The 17,748-nt window shown below is 50.7% G+C and overlaps 1 protein-coding gene across 1 annotated transcript; it reads right to left on the reverse strand.

The window, feature by feature from the left end:
- Positions 1-2,603: 2,603 nt before the first annotated feature.
- On the reverse strand, positions 2,604-3,617 carry LOC138301532 (olfactory receptor 6M1-like). Its single transcript, XM_069242048.1, has one exon. The coding sequence runs from the start codon at positions 3,615-3,617 to the stop codon at positions 2,604-2,606; it is 1,014 nt and encodes a 337-aa protein (XP_069098149.1).
- Between the last annotated feature and the right edge of the window lie 14,131 nt (positions 3,618-17,748).

Here is a 17,748-nt window from a genome sequence, read left to right on the forward strand (position 1 = left end):
GTTATAAGAATCAATTAATTTGAAAAGTTTTAAATAGTTGTTAACCATAACGTTAGTCTAAATACAAAGCATGTTATACTTTGCATAGAATGTCTAAGATTGACCAAGCTATCTTTTTTTAGAGAATTGGTTAGATGCGGAGTAGGCATCAAACAGAAAATTAAACATATGAATTGTGCAGACAGCACAATCATAATGGGGACATCATATATTCCTTACCTTTATACTGAAAGCTCAATAGCTCCATGTTAGTATACGTGATACAAGAGGGGATTTCAATCTCACTAAATCCAGAATTATGGGTGTCAGGCACAGTCTGGGCGTGGATGCACTTGCCGTTGGCTGGATCATGCAAGCATGCAAGGGATTGCTCAATTTCTTAATGTGTGCAAATTTAGAATAGCAGCTAAATTGCTGTCAGGTGTGGAAGAGACCGCCACCACACCTGGAGAAAGAGGTAGGTCTAAAACAACAGCATTTGCAGGGGTATAGGTGGCCATTTTGGCATGGGTTACCCCAGATGGAGGAGGGGTGGGCAGGCCCCTGAATGTAAGGCTTGGGAATCCCTGAGGTAAAATGGTTTAAAAAGATGTGTGTTTCAGTACACAGTGCAGGTGGGTTCCAGACAGTGCCCATGAGGAGAGGATGTTTGATGGGCACAACTGAAGCAGATAGATGCAGGCCGCCCCCAAAAGAAGTGGTAATCAGGTTTTAGAGGGGGTGCCCACCATCACAGATGTAAGAAAAGGCTTGGTAGATGCACATAGACAACACAGGGAATTGACAACAAGAAAAGGCCTAGAAGTAAGGGCTGTCAGGCAGATTGGACAAAAAAGCAGACAAGGTAATAACAGGATGCAGGAATCGAGGGGCACAAGGAGGCAGGAGTAAGGAAGCACTAGTCACCCAGGGCACAGGAAGTGGTGATTTTGCAAGGGGCTCAGACACACACAGGAAAGGTCCCCTTTAGGTTCAGGAGTCAAGTGAGCAGGGCCTGGATTCAGGAGTATCTGCTTCCAATACAACAGTAATCAAAGCACAGCAGAGCATGGCTACCAAAAGCAATACAGAGAGAGTGGAGATGTCGAGAGTAGCCCTCACTTCCAGAAGGCATAGATGGGCACCAAGGGGAAGGAAGATGCTGGTGGTTGGCACAGTCCAGCATCTTTGAGGGAATAGAGGAGGTGGATGAAATGGAGGCATAATCGGCGAACATGAGCCAGTCAGAAGGTTATGAGACAGTAAGAAGAGTCATCAATGCCATTAGTAGTGTCAGTGCTCCGGGGGACAAGGGAGGACATTGTAAGTGGGGCAGCAAGGAGTGAAGGATCTGGGATGTGGGCAGTGGTGTAACAAACCTTGATGCCCACCCCTGCAAAATACATGAAGGGGCCCCTCTCTGAACTTATTCAGGTGTCCTGCCAGGGTACTGAGATAAAGGGCCCCCCTGAGCTTGGGTTCCCCCATAGAGGCCTTTGTGACGCCACTGGATGAGCGGAAGAGGATTGTGCTATTTCCACTGTGCTAAAAAGAGTTGCACAGGAGAGAGAAGAAACAACTGTTGCAGAGAAGGGCACCAGAGGAGAGACAATTTAAAAGAGAGTAAAATGGCTGGAGGACAAAATATGAAGGAAAGTCCATGAAGTATGAGTATGAGGAAAATTGGTGGGAAGTGTGAGAATAAGACCAAGCTGAGGGCTGTGAAGGGGTTTCCTTCATATTAGCCTCGCATTTTTCTAAGGGCCTGATTTAGATTTGGCGGGCGAGTTACTCGGTCACAGCAGTAACAGATTTCCCATTGGCCGAAATATAAATCCTATAGGATTTAATGGGGTTTATATTTCAGCGGGTGGAAAAAACGTTACCTTTGTGATGGAGTAACTCAGTCATCAACATCTAAATCTGGCCTGATTTTAAGAATGGGTGCAGCTGATTTTCAATTTTTTTCAACGTACCGTCTGAAAACCTCCACCATTCTCAGCTGTCTAGGAGTAATCCTGAAAACAATTTAAGAACTCCGGGCCTTATTACGACATTGACGGAGGGGTTTTCTCCATCACAAATGTGGCGGATATCCCATCCACTGTATTATGATCCCATTATATTCAATGAGGATCGTAATACAATGGACGGGATATCCGTCACATTCGTGATGGAGGAAACCCCTCCTTCAAGGTCGTAATAAGGCCCTATGTTTTCTCAAGCTACACATCTGCAAGTAATAATAACAAGAAACATATTTTCCCCACTGCAAAAAATCATTCCCTTACACCTCCATCAATGTGGGGCAGAAAAGGCTAAGAATGGAGTTTCTGAATGCACAGAAGTGTGTACGTTTATGGGTGTTCATAACCTTTCACTATGTTCGTGTGCTGGGATACCTGGTCTGTTGCCTTGGAGGAGATTCGTTCCCATGAAAACCTCTTTATGTGTAAATATTTTAGCAAGTGCGGGGATTATTTTCTCTGATTGCAAAACGTGTTTTCACTTGTAAAATAAGATATTGACATGTGAGTAAAACATCCACTACAAATAGATTTGTACACCAGTCCCTAGAGGTACTTTCTGTGATGCTACTTGTTTCACAAAACCCCTCTGCCTTATTAAGGCACATCATTTCCACGCTTTTCATTTTCGTGATGCTTTTCTGAACTGCCCTTTGAAATACAGTTTAGACATTTGAATTTCTCAGAAAACCCACGACTTTTAATTAGGCTGTTTCGTAAGGACTCTTTGACCTTCTCGTTTCTGAGGCAGTAGATGAAGGGATTGAGGAAAGGAGTTACGACGGCAGTCATCAAAGCTACCACCTTCTTCATGTCTAGGGAGGACTGGGTTGGTCTCACATACATGAACAAGGTGCTGCCATAGAAGATGGACACCACAGTGATATGGGATGTGCAGGTGGAAAAGGCCTTCTGCCGCCCTTGAGCCGAGGGAATTCTCAGGATGGTAGATATTATGTAGACGTAAGAAATAACAGTCAAGAACAAAGAACTGAAGACCACAGTGGAGGCAATGATGAAGTCCATGAGTTCAAGCTTTCGGGTGTCCGTGCAGGCCAGTTTGAAGAGTGTCACGTTGTCACAGAAGAAATGATTTAACACATTGGGGCCACAATATGGCAAACTGGAAACTATTAGTGCAGGTCCAATAAACATCAGAAATGATAGCGCCCAAGAGCCCACTGCCAGCTGCAGACAAACCCTGTTTCTCATGATAATGCTGTAACGCAGTGGGTTGCAAATGGCCACATAGCGATCCAAAGACATCACCCCGAGAAGGAAAACCTCTGCCACACCAAGAGAAAAGTAGAAATAGGACTGTGAAACACAGCCTGAAAAGGAAACAGATTTCCTCCCTACAACTAGGTTTCCAAGCATCCGGGGAACAATGACAGACGTCAGCATGATCTCTAAAAGTGAGAGGTTAGACAAGAAGAAGTACATTGGGGTGTGCAGACGGTAATCGGTGCACACAACATAGATAATGATAACATTTCCACTTACAGTTATCAAGTAGATGACCAGAAAAAGCAGAGAAAGCAGCAACTGCCATTCAGGGGCCAAAGAAAATCCCACGAGGATGAATTCTGTCACAACGGAGCCATTTATCATTCTAGTGGCCGAGATGAAATGTAACTGTTTAGGAAAATAAAGAAATCATCAAACTTTCTTAACATTTTAAAAACCAAATATGCTGAAATAGAACACAACTTTAATACATGTGCTACTTGACTAAAAGTTACAATCAAGTTATAGTTAGCTTCTGTTACATCACTTTAATGTATATTTTAAAAAAACATCTCAAATACTCTGACATTCTTTTACAAACCACAGGATAGTTGCGAGTTAAAACATAAAAACATGGAAAATCACTAGTTATGGTTAGCTCTGTAATTTATAACTCACACACCAGACCTGCAAACCGTAACTCACACACAAAATTACATTTGTATGATTGCACCACAAATGGCATAAATGATCTCACTGGTTACATGGCACTTGATCTTACTTCTTGGTTTAATCATGAGACAACCATGTACACAGTATGATTAATTGATCTGGATGTGTTGGGTATGAGAAACTGAGGTATTAATTAAATTAATTGAGGTGCTTAACCTCTGGTAGCTTGGCACATATCAGTCAGGATTAAGATAGAGGCAACTTGTAAAATATTCATACGACACACAAACAGACAGAGAAAGAATTAAGAAGAATAGAGTACATTTAAAAAAATAAACTGAGAGCAAAACGACAAAAATCCAATAATTAAAACCAGGGTTACGAGTTTTTAGAGTTTCAGATTCAGATAGCACCAAGAAGCACAAGCTCCACTCACAGCTATCTGGTTGCATTAAACTGGGTCGAAGTCACAAATTCAGGCCAACAGTGATGGAGTACGAATCGGAAACAAGGTCAGGGTTCATCTAGGTGTGGAGTTCACCTTCTTGATCTCCAAGTCCAGGTGAGGAGTTTCAGCTGGAGCTTCGTGTTGGTGGGGGCTGCAAAATAAATTGTGTCTACTCAGGAAGCCTGTCGTCCATGAAGCTTCAAATTGGTGGGAGATGAGGGCAGCTGCTGTTTGGCTTAAAGAGCAGGTTTTCATAAAAACTTCATGGTGGCAGGAGACTCAGCAATCATTGCTGATGCAGGGCGCCCACTCATGGTCAAGTAGTTCACCGAGCATAAGGATTATCACATGAGGGCAGTTTTCAAGCAGGACGAGTATACTTTGATGCCAGCCAAAGGTCCAGGACCTAAGGGGCACCTCTTGCAGAGAAGGCCTCCAGAAGCCTGTTGTGTCCCTGTAGCTCAAGCAGGAGGTCTGCAAACTGACTACTGGAGTCACTTCTGGGGAGTCTAGCGTCAAGACAAGCAAATCCAGTCTTTGTTCTTCAAACACAGACAGGGAGATACTTCTGAATCTTCCAAAGGTCCAGGGGAGTTCTGATGAGAGGTCCTGAGGATGCTATTGTTATGTCCAGTGCTAGCCCTTGGGTGGGCGATGACTTCTTTGTTTATGGTTTTCCCTTTCCTGGGTCTGGATGCAACTATGGCAATGGTTCTTAACCTCAAGTACATTGACCTCGTGGGGTCTGCAAGACCTACTCAGGGAGTTTGAGACTTTGTAAAAAATTAAATATTAGCAGCAGAATAATAACTACATGTACATAAAAGGATAAGATAAACATTGAGAATGTTAAAACATTCTGTAAATGTGTTGGAAATTAAAATTGGAAACTAAAATTAGGTTATTATCTTTAGCTTGATCCATGGGAGCACATCAAATCATTACATACGGCAAACAGTAGTATGGACAATTAAAGCACTTGTGTGCACCAATAAACGGAGAATATAGATTAGCAAGAAAACATTGAACACAATATGCCAGAGCCTAATGTATCATTTTGTCTTTTAGAAATAAATCAAAATTTTGAAACACTCCAACCTTCCCCTTAAAATACAATGTTCAATTTCTGTATATTTTTTGTCTGTGTATTAAACAAAATCATTCATAATTTATGTATTTGTTTAATGTATACTTGTTTCTGTAGTTTTCTGAACTGTTTTGAGGTTCAAATTAAACACATCACTTATGTGGGGTCCCCAGTGCCCAGCAGTCATTTATTGGGAGTCCCCAGAAGTCAAAGTTTTAACAACAGATAACAGGGTAACAGATGGCAGGCAACCTTAGGTGTGAGCTGCATTTGTCAGTGGCAGGGCAGACAGTCCTAGAAGTCAGGAAGAGTGTGGTCACAGCTTCTAGGCTACCCTTTGAAGCTCATGAAGGACTTAGTACACCCCCAGGCCATTCTACTCAGGAAAAGAATACTCTTCCTCACAACCAAGGCCCGTTTGTCCCCATGTCTGGAGGGAATACAAAACACACCACAGAAAAGCCATTCACAGTCATGTGACCCTGGACACTTGCAGAAAGGCACATTTGGTTTAGGCTGAAAAATGTCACCTTTCTAGTAGTGGGATTTACTTCACTTAAAATCTGTCTTTACCATTAAAGAGGATTTTCAATTAGAATTCAATGAGTTGAAGAAATATTTCTCTATCTGCTCCCAAACTAAAGGTGTCACTTATTAGGTCTTCTATGGTAACCCAGTTTAAGTCTATGGGAGTATGATAGCCTTACAACAATGAGAATATTTGTATAGGGCAATAAAATTCTCTGGGGGAGATGGCTTTAATACAGTCAGAAAAGAAGTTATAGGGGGTGATTCTAACCCTGGCGGTCGGTGTTAAAGCGGCGGCCAACCCGCCAACAGGCTGGCGGTAAAAAAAATGGGATTCTGAGCCTGGCGGGAACCGCCAACACAGACAGCCACCTTAACACTCCGACCGCCACGGCGGTACAAACAAACAGCGCGGCAGTCACAGCCAAAAGACAGGCGTCAGACAATGTACCGCCCACACTATTCCAACTCACCAATACGCCACCTTTTCCGGGGCGGGAGCACCGCCGATAAAAACACGGCGGAAACAGACTACGGACGGGAAAACGCTCACCACTACGCACTCCAGGAGGAAGGAGGACAGCATGGAACCCGAATTAAACATCCTACCTGCTCTCGTCTACCTTCTCATCTACCACGAGTACGAAGTCCGGCGCAGACGACAACGGTGAGTACTGCACCTACGACACACGGGAGGGGGAGGACCAAAGGTTACGGGCACACACATATGCGACCCCCCCCCCCCCCAACTATGTACTCACCAATGCAGAGCACTAAGTCACAGTGACACCACCCAAACACCCCTGAAAAATGCTAGGACATAATCATATTTGGAATAAATATTTATGTACCAAAAAGCTCCAGAAAATTATCGTACAACCATGAAAGATATTCACAACAAAACTAATGACATACACATCAGTGTATAACTGAAGTACCAAGTCCTGCACATCCTACGAATTCAGCATGTCCGTGGGCCAAAGTCTTGAGAAATAAGGGCAAAGCCCACACAGGAGACCTGAGTCCTTTGGAGAGAACACTGCAGGGGCATCAGATGTAAAAACTACAGGCACCTCAGGGGGAAGGGAAGGGGGGGGCACCACAGCCACATGAGTCCACGACGCCAGATCCACGAGGAGCCACCATGCCTACTGGACCATCCTGGGGAGTGCAAAGCCACAGTCTCTCAATGTCTCTACAGTGGGTGGGCTGCCCACTGGACCATCCTGGGGAGTGCAAAGCCACAGTCTCTCAATGTCTCTACAGTGGGTGGGCTGCCCACTGGACCATCCTGGGGAGTGCAAAGCCACAGTCCATCAGGTGGATGACAGTCTCCACTGGTCAAGGAGGAGGCATGGTGGGCACAGTGAACCATAAACGGTGCTTGAGACGGCGGTGCCCAGCGGAGCAGTGCTTGAGACGGCGGTGCCCAGCGTAGCGGTGCTTGAGAGGAAGGGCCCAGCGGAGCGGTGCTTGAGACGGCGGTGCCCAGCGGAGCGGTGCTTTAGACGGCGGTGCCCAGCGTAGCGGTGCTTGAGAGGAAGGGCCCAGCGGAGCGGTGCTTGAGACGGCGGTGCCCAGCGGAGCAGTGCTTGAGACGGCGGTGCCCAGCGTAGCGGTGCTTGACAGGAAGGGCCCAGCGGAGCGGTGCCTGAGAGGAAGGGCCCAGCGGAGCGGTGCTTGAGACGGCGGTGCCCAGCGGAGCGGTGCTTGAGAGGAAGGGCCCAGCGGAGCGGTGCTTGAGAGGAAGGGCCCAGCGGAGCGGTGCTTGAGACGGCGGTGCCCAGCGTAGCGGTGCTTGAGAGGAAGGGCCCAGCGGAGCGGTGCTTGAGACGGCGGTGCCCAGCGGAGCGGTGCTTGAGACGGCGGTGCCCAGCGTAGCGGTGCTTGAGACGAAGGGCCCAGCGGAGCGGTGCTTGAGACGGCGGTGCCCAGCGGAGCGGTGCTTGAGACGGCGGTGCCCAGCATAGCGGTGCTTGAGATGAAGGGCCCAGCGGAGCGGTGCTTGAGAGGAAGGGCCCAGCGGAGCGGTGCTTGAGATTGCGGGGCCCTGTTCAGCGGTGCTCTTCTCCACGGCGGGGCCCTGTTCAGCGGTGCTCTTCTCCACGGCGGGCCCTGTTCAGCGGTGCTCTTCTGCACCGCGGGCCCTGTTCAGCGGTGCCTATCTCCACGGCGGGCCCTGTTCAGCGGTGCTCTTCTGCACCGCGGGCCCTGTTCAGCGGTGCTCTACTCCACGGCGGGCCCTGTTCAGCGGTGCCTATCTCCACGGCGGGCCCTGTTCAGCGGTGCTCTTCTGCACCGCGGGCCCTGTTCAGCGGTGCTCTACTCCACGGCGGGCCCTGTTCAGCGGTGCCTATCTCCACGGCGGGCCCTGTTCAGCGGTGCTCTTCTGCACCGCGGGCCCTGTTCAGCGGTGCTCTTCTCCCCGGCGGGGCCCTGTTCAGCGGTGCCTATCTCCACGGCGGGCCCTGTTCAGCGGTGCTCTTCTGCACCGCGGGCCCTGTTCAGCGGTGCTCTACTCCACGGCGGGCCCTGTTCAGCGGTGCTCTACTCCACGGCGGGCCCTGTTCAGCGGTGCTCTTCTGCACCGCGGGCCCTGTTCAGCGGTGCTCTACTCCACGGCGGGCCCTGTTCAGCGGTGCTCTACTCCACGGCGGGCCCTGTTCAGCGGTGCTCTTCTGCACCGCGGGCCCTGTTCAGCGGTGCTCATCCAGAAGGTCAAGGGAGCCAGACCTGGCCTGGACTCCCTGCTCAGTCGCCCTCGGACCGTGACGTTTCTGGACCCTTCAGGGACGGACTCCTGGCCTCCTTAGTGTCCTCCTTCCCAGCTGGGATGTGGCATGTGGGGTCCACCTTCTCCGCGCTCCTGCTGCCCTTCCGCTCCTTTGATGGGGCTCTCGGGCCCTTGCCTCCCCTAGATGGTGTAGGTGGTGAAGTGGCCGCACATTGCTCCTTGGGGGCAGCCCTGTCGGTCCTCGCACAGCGGCCCTTGTTTTTGCGGGTCCTCTTGCCGGGGGGGGGGGGGGCTGGACGTGTCCTTCCTGCTGATCGATGTGTCACTGCTGGCAAAGGGTGGGCTCCAGAACCCAGGCACAACAGTGACACCCGAAGCTGGGCTGGTGGTGGCTGCGGTGCTCTTGGGACTCTTTGAAGATGGATGGGGGAGCTCATCGGGGGGAAAGAGGTTAAGGTTAGCCAGGAAAAGTTTTTTAGGGCCAAGGTAAAGGGTAGGAGAAGTGGAGATGGAAGTGGAGGTAGAGGAGGTGGTTGTAGGAGAGTCAGGTGTGCTGTCATTGGGTGAAGGTGCTGGTGCTGTAGGCTGTCGTGAGGTGGATGGCTGTTGGGTGGGTGTCTGCCTGCGTTTGTGTGTCTTGGAAGAGGGGGTGACAGACACAGTGGGAGAGGACACAGGGGACGTGTAAATGGCAGTGGGGGTGGTGACTGCACGAGTGTGGACTGTCCTGGAGGGTGAGGTGGTGATGGAAGCACTGGCTGATGTTGGGGTGCATGCAGGTGTGAGTGTAGATGTCACAGGGAGGGAGGAGGGAGACGAGGAGGAGGGGGACACAGGGGTGGCAGTGGCTGTTGGCATGTCTGCATCTGGGTGTTGCTTGGGTGAGTGTTTGTGGGATCTGTGGTGCTTGTGTTTGGATGAGCTGCTCTTGGGTGTTGAGGTGTGTGCAGGCTGGTCTGATGGTGTGGATGGGATAGGCTGAGGAACAGGAGACAGAGAAAGGCTGGAGGCAGTAAGAAGAGGGAGGCTGGAAACAGGGACAATGGCTGCCGTCAGTGCTGAGGCCAGAGCAGTGAACGCTCGTTGATGGGCAGCCTGACCCGAATGAATGCCCTCCAGGTACGCATTGCTCTGTTGCACCTCCCTTTGCACACCCTGGATGGCATTCAAAAGGGTCGTCTGCCCAACAATCAGCGTCCTTACCAGGTCAATGAGCTCCGCACTGAGGGCAGCAGGGGCAACAGGGGCAGGGGCTGAGGTGCCTGGGGCGAAGGAGACGCGCGCCTTCCTGGGCGAACCGGCAAGGAGCGAAGACTGAGGGGCTGCTGGGAGGGCGGGGCTGGTGCGCTGGGTGGCGGCTGTACCTGTAGAGGCGGGGGGCACGGATGTTGCCGCCACCCCTAGGGAGCTCCCATCCGAGGACGTGTCGCTTTCGCTGCTCTCACCAGCGGTCCCCGTCGTGGTGCTCCCCTCGCCCTCCGGATCACTGGTGCCCTCGGTGTCTGTTCCTGGGCCCACCGGGGCCTTGTGTCCTGCAGCTCCCTCGTGCTCCGATGCCAAATCTCCTCCGCCTGATGATGCTAATGCACACATGCACAAGAAGATGAAGAGAAAGGGTGGGGGGAGAAAAAAGAAGACCAGGTTGAGTGCATGCAATGTCAACACCGTTGGCGGAGAGGACAGACACAGGTGCCTAATGCACTAAGCCGTGCATTCGGGGTACACTACTCAGTACTACTGACTAAGACAACAGGCCAAGAGACGTCAAACGCGCACATGGGAGAGGCTGGACCTTCAATGGCTGTACTTGTCACCCTACCAAGGTGGGGGCCGGGGGCACAGGGCCATGCCTAAGGGAGAGGACTACACTACAGAAAGCGCCCTGGCCTAATGTCACCCACAGCCCTCCTCCCCCACCCAGACGCCTCCACTGCGCAGAAAGATAGGAGAATGTGCTGATACTCACCCCCTTGTGTCTGCTGTGATGTCTTAAAGCGCCCATCCAATTCAGGGTAGGCCACCACCAGGATCCGGGACATCAGGGGGGTCATGGTGCGACTGGCACCCCTCCTAGGTTGGGAGGCCATCCCCAGCAGTGTTTCTGCGGTCTTCCTTGTTCCGCGGCGGATGTCCTCCCACCTCTTGCGGCAGTGGGTGCCCCGTCTGTTGTGGACCCCCAAGTTCCGGACTTCCTTGGCGATGGCACGCCAAATCTCGATCTTCTGATGGGCGCTGACCTATTTGACATGTACAGGGTGGAAAGGAGGAAATCATGAATGACCTGCATGTTAGATGTGATTGGCCCCCCCCACCAACTTTGCCATATGGCACATGCTCTCATCTGTCGGGCGTTGCACTCCTCATTCGCCCCCCACCCCACCAACTTACATCCACCCCAATCCACACAGGCATAGCCCATTCCATGTGCACCCGGTGTACTCACTTGTTGGTCTGGAGGACCGTAGAGTAGCGCATACTGGGGGAGGACCCCATCCACGAGCTTCTCCAACTCTTCAGACGTGAAGGCAGGGGCCCTTTCCCCAGTCGGAGCAGCCATTGTATCTTCCAGACCGAGGTCACAGCAGCACTTGCAGTATAGGTCCTCTCCTGTGGATGATCAGGTCTCGAGTGATTAAGCAGATAGAAAATGGCGGTCACGCCCGCGGCGGTGCGTACCGCGACCGCCGGCGCACTTCGTCATTGGCTCCTGAAACCCATAGGCTTCAATGTTAACCAATGCGGCTTTGCGCCGCGGTCTTCGACCGCCTACCGCCACGGTGTGCCCCGCCAGTTCATTGACCTCACATCCCATTGTCCCACTTCACAGGTCAGGCAGCCGCCATTTCAAGGGCCTACATGGCTTAATTTTGACTGCGACACACAGGCCTAGGCCTTGCATTGCCACACATACACGCCTTTCAACCCATTGCCATTCTTTAACTGTGCAAGCTGTCTGTACGTACCTGTGGTTTGGCTGACTCTGTGCTCCATGTTGTCCTTCCTAGGCACCGTCCGCTGGGACTTGCGATGAGAAGGAGGAATCCTCGCGTGTACCGACCGCTGGTGGACCTGTCGACAATGGAAGAACGCCATATAATACTTCGATACAGACTTGACCGTGCCACTATCCATGAACTGTGTGCCCAGCTGGAGCCAGCCCTGATGTCCCCCATCCGCCAACCCACAGGGATTCCCCCTCTGGTGCAGGTTTTGTCAGTCCTCCATTTTTTGGCCAGTGGGTCATTCCAGACCACAGTGGCCATGTCATCTGGAATGTCTCAGCCTATGTTTTCTAAGATTTTGAGCAGAGTGTTGTCTGCCCTGATGAAACTCATGCGGAGCTACATCATTTTCCCAGAGGAGGGTGACTTGCCTACAGTGAAGGGTGATTTCTATGCCCTTGGACATATCCCCAACATCAATGGTGCCATTGATGGGACCCATGTGGCTTTGGTACCCCCAAAAGACGATGAGCAGGTGTACCGAAACAGAAAAAATTATCATTCGATGAATGTCCAGGTGGTCTGTTTGGCTGACCAGTACATCTCCCATGTAAATGCCAAGTTCCCAGGGTCAGTGCATGACGCGTATGTGATGCGAAATAGCAGCATCCCCTATGTGATGGAGCAGCTACAGAGACAACGTGTGTGGCTAATAGGTGACTCTGGTTACCCCAACCTGCCGTGGCTACTGACCCCAGTGAGGAATCCCGGACAAGGGCAGAGGAACGCTACAATGAGGCCCATGGGCGTACTAGGAGGGTGATTGAGCGAACCTTTGGCCTCCTGAAGGCCAGGTTTAGGTGCCTGCATATGACAGGTGGATCCCTAATGTACTCACCAAAGAAGGTGTGCCATATCATCGTGGCATGCTGTATGCTTCACAACCTGGCTTTGCGATGCCAGGTGCCTTTCCTGCAGGAGGATGGTCCAGATGGTGGTGTTGTAGAAGCCGTGGAGCCTGTGGAGAGTGAAGAGGAGGAAGACTCAGAGGACGACACAGACAATAGGGACAGAGTGATACAACAGTATTTCCAGTAACACCCAGGTAAGAATCACCCACGCCATTTCACAATTGCTTCTAGCCTCCTGCATCTGTACTTTCTGTAGTTCCCACCAGATATTTTTGGGTAATTTTTGATTTTCCCTTCCCTTCTCAGTGCTGTATGACGCAGTGCCTGACTTCTGCTTGGTTTGCTCATGAACTACAGCGTATTGACATTGGTATGTTGTCATCACTAATTGACAGAACAGATATTGAACAGTAATATGTAATACATTTGCTAATAATACAGCATGACTCCAAACTGATTTGTGTGCAATATGTGATTTATTTACAGGGCTAGCTATTGGTACATGTGATTATAAGGGTGATGGGTGGGGGTGGAGTAATGTCCATGGCAGAGTCCAGTTCTCAGTCTCACAGGTGCATTGTCCTTTTGCCTGTGGAAGGATGGAGCAGAGGCAGTTCATGGTTGGACAGGGTGGCAATGTGGGACAGTGGGAAGAGTTCAGGGGGTATGTCCTGCTGGCGGGGGTCTTGACATCCTACTCTGTCTTTTTTTTGGATCTCAGGCTCCTCTTACGGGGTGGTTGTTCTTCAGCAGGAGGTGGGGTTCTGGTGGCCTGCCGTGGTGTTGGGGCCTCCTGTCCACTAGCGCCGGCAGAGGTGGTAGGCTGTTCCTGGTCCGGGCTAGTGACAGGGGCCCTGTGTGGTGCCACATGGTCCCGCAACGCGTCTTCTATCCTGTTGAGGGCCAGGACGATGGTCCCCATTGCGGTCCCGATGATTCTCAGCTCCTCCCTGAACCCCATGTAGCGTTCCTCCTGCTGTGCCTGGATCTCCGTGAACCTGGCCAGTACCGTCGCCATCGTCTCTTGGGAGTGGTGGTAGGCCCCCATGATGGTGGTGAGGGCCTCTTGGAGAGTGGGTTCCCTGGGCCTCTCCTCCCCCCCCTGTCGTACAGCAGCACTCCGAGCTGCCCGGTTTCCCCCGGCCTCTGTCTCCTGGACGGTGTGCCCGCTCCCACTGCCCCCAGGTCCCTGTTGTTGTTGGGGTGTTGGGTTAGCCTGGGTGCCCTGTAGTGGCAGACACACCGCTGATTGACGTGTCCTAGAGACAGAGGCATGGGCCCGCTGGGTGGGAGCTGTGCTGGTGTTGGCAGAGGGAGTCGGGTCTGGTGTGGCCTGTGTCTGGGTGAGGGGAACCGACTGCCCAGAGGTCCCCGATGGTCCGGGCTGGTCATCAGGTTCAGTGTCGACAGAGCTGCTGTCCTCACTGTGGGCCTGTTCCGGGGGTGGGATGGACATTTCTGGACCCTCCTGGCTGGTGTTTTGGCGTTCGGGTCCTGCATGGGGTAAGAGAGTTTGGTTATTGTTTCTGTGTGTGCAATAGCGTGCCTGTTATGGGTGCCCTCGTCCCCCAGTGCAGGCATTCCCTTGAGGGAGGTGTTGTGAGGGTAGTTAGTGGGGGGGGGGGGTAACTGCGGTGGTCATGCTTGGGTGATGGGTGTCCATGGATTGTGTTGGCATGCAGGAGTTGGTGTTGGGATGGGTGGGTTGTGCTGGTGAGACATTGTCAGGGAGGATGTGTGCTGGGGGGTTGGGGGTGAGGGTGGGGGTGTGGGTTGGCATGCTGGTGGGGTGGGGGGGATCTAGTAGTTGAGATTGGACTTACCAGAGTCCATTCCTCCGGCTACTCCTGCGAGGCCCTGAGGATGCAGGATGTTGAAGACCTCTTGCTCCCATGATGTAAATTCGGGAGGGGTGGGTGGGGGTCCGCCGCCAGTCTTCTGGACCGCGATGTTGTGCCTGGAGACCATTGATCGGACCTTCCCCCGTAGGTCGTTCCATCGTTTGCGGATGTCCTCCCTATTCCTGGGATGCTGTCCCACCGCGTTGACCCTGTCCACGATCCGCTGCCATAGCTCCGCCTTCCTAGCTATACTGGTGTGCTGCACCTGTGAGCCGAAGAGCTGGGGTTCCACTCTTAGGATTTCCTCCACCATGACCCGGAGTTCTTGGTCCGAAAAGCGTGGGTGCCTTTGGGGTGCCATGGGGTGGTGTGGGTGAGGTGTGGGGTGGTGTATGTGATGATGAGTATGTTGGTGTGTGGTGCTTTGTGCTACTATGTGGTGTGTGTGATGGTGTAGTGTGCCTCAGTGTGTATTGCTATGGATTGTCTGCTGTGTCTCTCTCTCCTTCTCTCAGTAATTGTGGTCGTAGGGGTTTGTGGGTGATGTGGGGGTGTGTTTTATAGTTGATTGATTGTGTGGGAGTGGGTTGTGTATGTGTATCAGGTGTGTGTATTTGTAATTGTCCAATGTGCCTGTGTTTTGGTGCTGTGTGTGTATTTTGACCGCGGCGGTGTGTACCGCCAATGGAATACCGCGTTGGAAAGCCTGCCGCGTTGATTCGTGGGTCGTAATGGCATGGGTGTTTTTCTGTTGGCGTGACGGTGGAGGTTTGGTCATCTCCAGTTTATCGCTGCCCGCTGATGTGGCGGCCTGCAGTGGAGTTCGGATTTTTGGAGGTTTGGCCGTTGTGGGTCAGAATGACCGTGGCGGCTTTCCGCGGCCGCGGCGGTGTTATGGCGGTCTTCTGACCGGCGGTAAGCGCCTTTTACCGCTGAGGTCAGAATGACCCCCATAATGTTTTGTTTTTCACTGACAGTGCTTTTAAAAATGAAATACACATATCCTAATTGGTAAATACCAGGTTTTGGAAGGCAGATTGTTAGTAGGGGAAAGTACACATCTACTACTTACAATAAGGCCACCACCCCAATGTTAGGTCCAGTCAAAGTCTCATTAGCCCTGGCTCAACCACTGGTAACTTGGCAATGAGCATGTAGGCTTAACTTGGGAGACAGGTATGTAAAGCATTTAAATACACCAATTCAGTAAATAGTAGGAAACAACACACAGCAAAAATCCCACTCCAATGTATGAAAATAGGAGATGCTTTTATTTTTAAAATGAAACCAAAATGACAAAATCTAATATAGGGAAAAGGAGATATGAATTTCTAAAAAATTGAATACAAAATTAGCTTTCTAGTGCTTAGAAATAAGTAGCGCCAACCAGTGACATCTTGTCGCGCTAGACGAGGACCGAGTCACAATTTGAGGCCAAACGCAATGGAGCCCTGCTCGGATACACTGAGAGGGAGGCCTTGGTCAAAGTTTTACCTTCTGACTTAGTCGTTTTTCTGGAGCTTTTTCTCTCGTCGTCAGGCCAGGTTGCTCGTCAGACTGGTATCCGACGCAACATAGTCGGCTTGAGTTTCTGCGAAGCCCCGATCAACTCCTGAAAATCTCATTGAGGGGGAAAAGATCCAAAGCTTCAGCGGGATAAGCCGAAATTCAGGCCGGGTCGCGGTTCTTTGGCTGAGGCTTGACTCTCGTCGATGGGTCGGTCACCCCGTGAAGCTTTATTATAAAAGTCCTCCAAACATCTGGACCTTCTTCCTGAAGTTTCACTTGAGAGTTCAACATATCTCAATATGTTTAGAAGCTCTGAGATGGTCCTTGGAAGATTGGACCACAATTCCACAATGCACCAGGCCAGATTCTTAAAAGTCTACTGAACACATTTCGGGATGGGGACTTTTGTGATAGTTGGTGCAGGAAAGCTCTGTTAACCTGCTGCTTTCAGGGAGTCCATTCCTTAGTCCTTTTTGAAGCAAGGCAAAGTCCTTGGGGATGTTGTTCCAGTGGGTAACAGGAGCAGTCGTTCAGAGTGCAATTCTATGCTTTGCAGGCCAGAGTTCCAGGAGAACAGTTCTTCTTCTCTTTGTGGTTGCAGGCAGCAGATCTGAGTTGTTATTCAGCCCCAGATATGTATTCAATCATCAAAGGGGACAAGCAGGGGGGCCCCCCTGTCCAATGAGATGCCGGGTACCACCCAAAAACATGACAGCTTCCTCCAAAGTGTGGCATTTTCTTGTCCCACAAAGCACCGCACTTTAAAATCAAAGATAGTTGATTTCCATACAGCAGAGAAAGACCTGTGGCTCATTTCCATGAACGCTCCCCTTCCAGACTATCTGCAAATTCCATTCCTTGGCCTGCTACCTGTCTGTGGGGTACAGGGTGAGAGGGTAAACCTGACTGGCACTCTTTTCTGTCCTGTTCTCTTTGGAGCTCAGTTTGATTTACCCAGCCCCCTTCCTGGCCTGAGTCCTGCAGCTGCCGAGTTTCCCGCCCCCACCCCCAGATAACCTCTGCTCTTTGCAGGCCACTTATCACCTCATCAAAGCAGCCTGGCTAATTCTGTTATGTCTGACCAACCAGAAGAGGCCACTAGCAGGCTGGTTTTTGGCTTTAAAAAAAGAATGTCCTTTTACCTCTTTTCTGTATTAGTTATGATAAAGTCAACATTGGCAAGTTTTTGGATTTATCATTACTAATATGTTCATCTTTCATGACACATTTAGCTCCATCCTAGCTATATTTATGCTTATATTAAATATTCCAATGTTAACCCATGGAGCTAAGTATCTACAATGGGGAAATATTGAATGGGCAGTCTTCCCTCACCAGGGGATATATAAAACATTATCTATCATGTCCATGTTTATAGGTACAAGGCACCCCAATCCTGAGGCACCTAGAGGTGACTTTACGGGTGGCATATGTAAAAATAAGGTAGCTTATCACTTTGGAAGTACCTTTAATTCCCAAATCGAATTTGCCCACATTTTACTCTTTAAAGAACACCTGCAAGACAGGGCTGCCTCTAAATATGACAGCAGGCAACACAGGGGTGCAGTGCAGGAAATCTACTGGTCCTCCAAACTCCCTGCCCTATTATATACCAGGGACTTATAGGTAGTTTGAATTCCCCTTGCCCTCGGATATACTAGGAGTCTGTCATTGCCAGTTGTAATGACATCGCCTTATGATATACCTTTTGATCAGCGCACTGGCTCTGGGCCTAATTAGAAGAGCCCAGGGCACAGTCAGGGTCAGTTACCACATGTATCACTCAGAACAAAATGGGGGTGAACATGCTAAAGGTATGTCTTTCTCACACCTTGCACCCTTC

This window comes from Pleurodeles waltl, chromosome 6 (genome assembly GCF_031143425.1).
Source record: "Pleurodeles waltl isolate 20211129_DDA chromosome 6, aPleWal1.hap1.20221129, whole genome shotgun sequence".
Classification (NCBI taxonomy): Eukaryota; Metazoa; Chordata; class Amphibia; order Caudata; family Salamandridae; genus Pleurodeles; species Pleurodeles waltl.

What these genes read in the sequence shown, in the direction of transcription:
- LOC138301532 (XM_069242048.1), bottom strand. Translation starts at nt 3,617, where the DNA reads ATGATAAATGGCTCCGTTGTGACAGAATTCATCCTCGTGGGATTTTCT.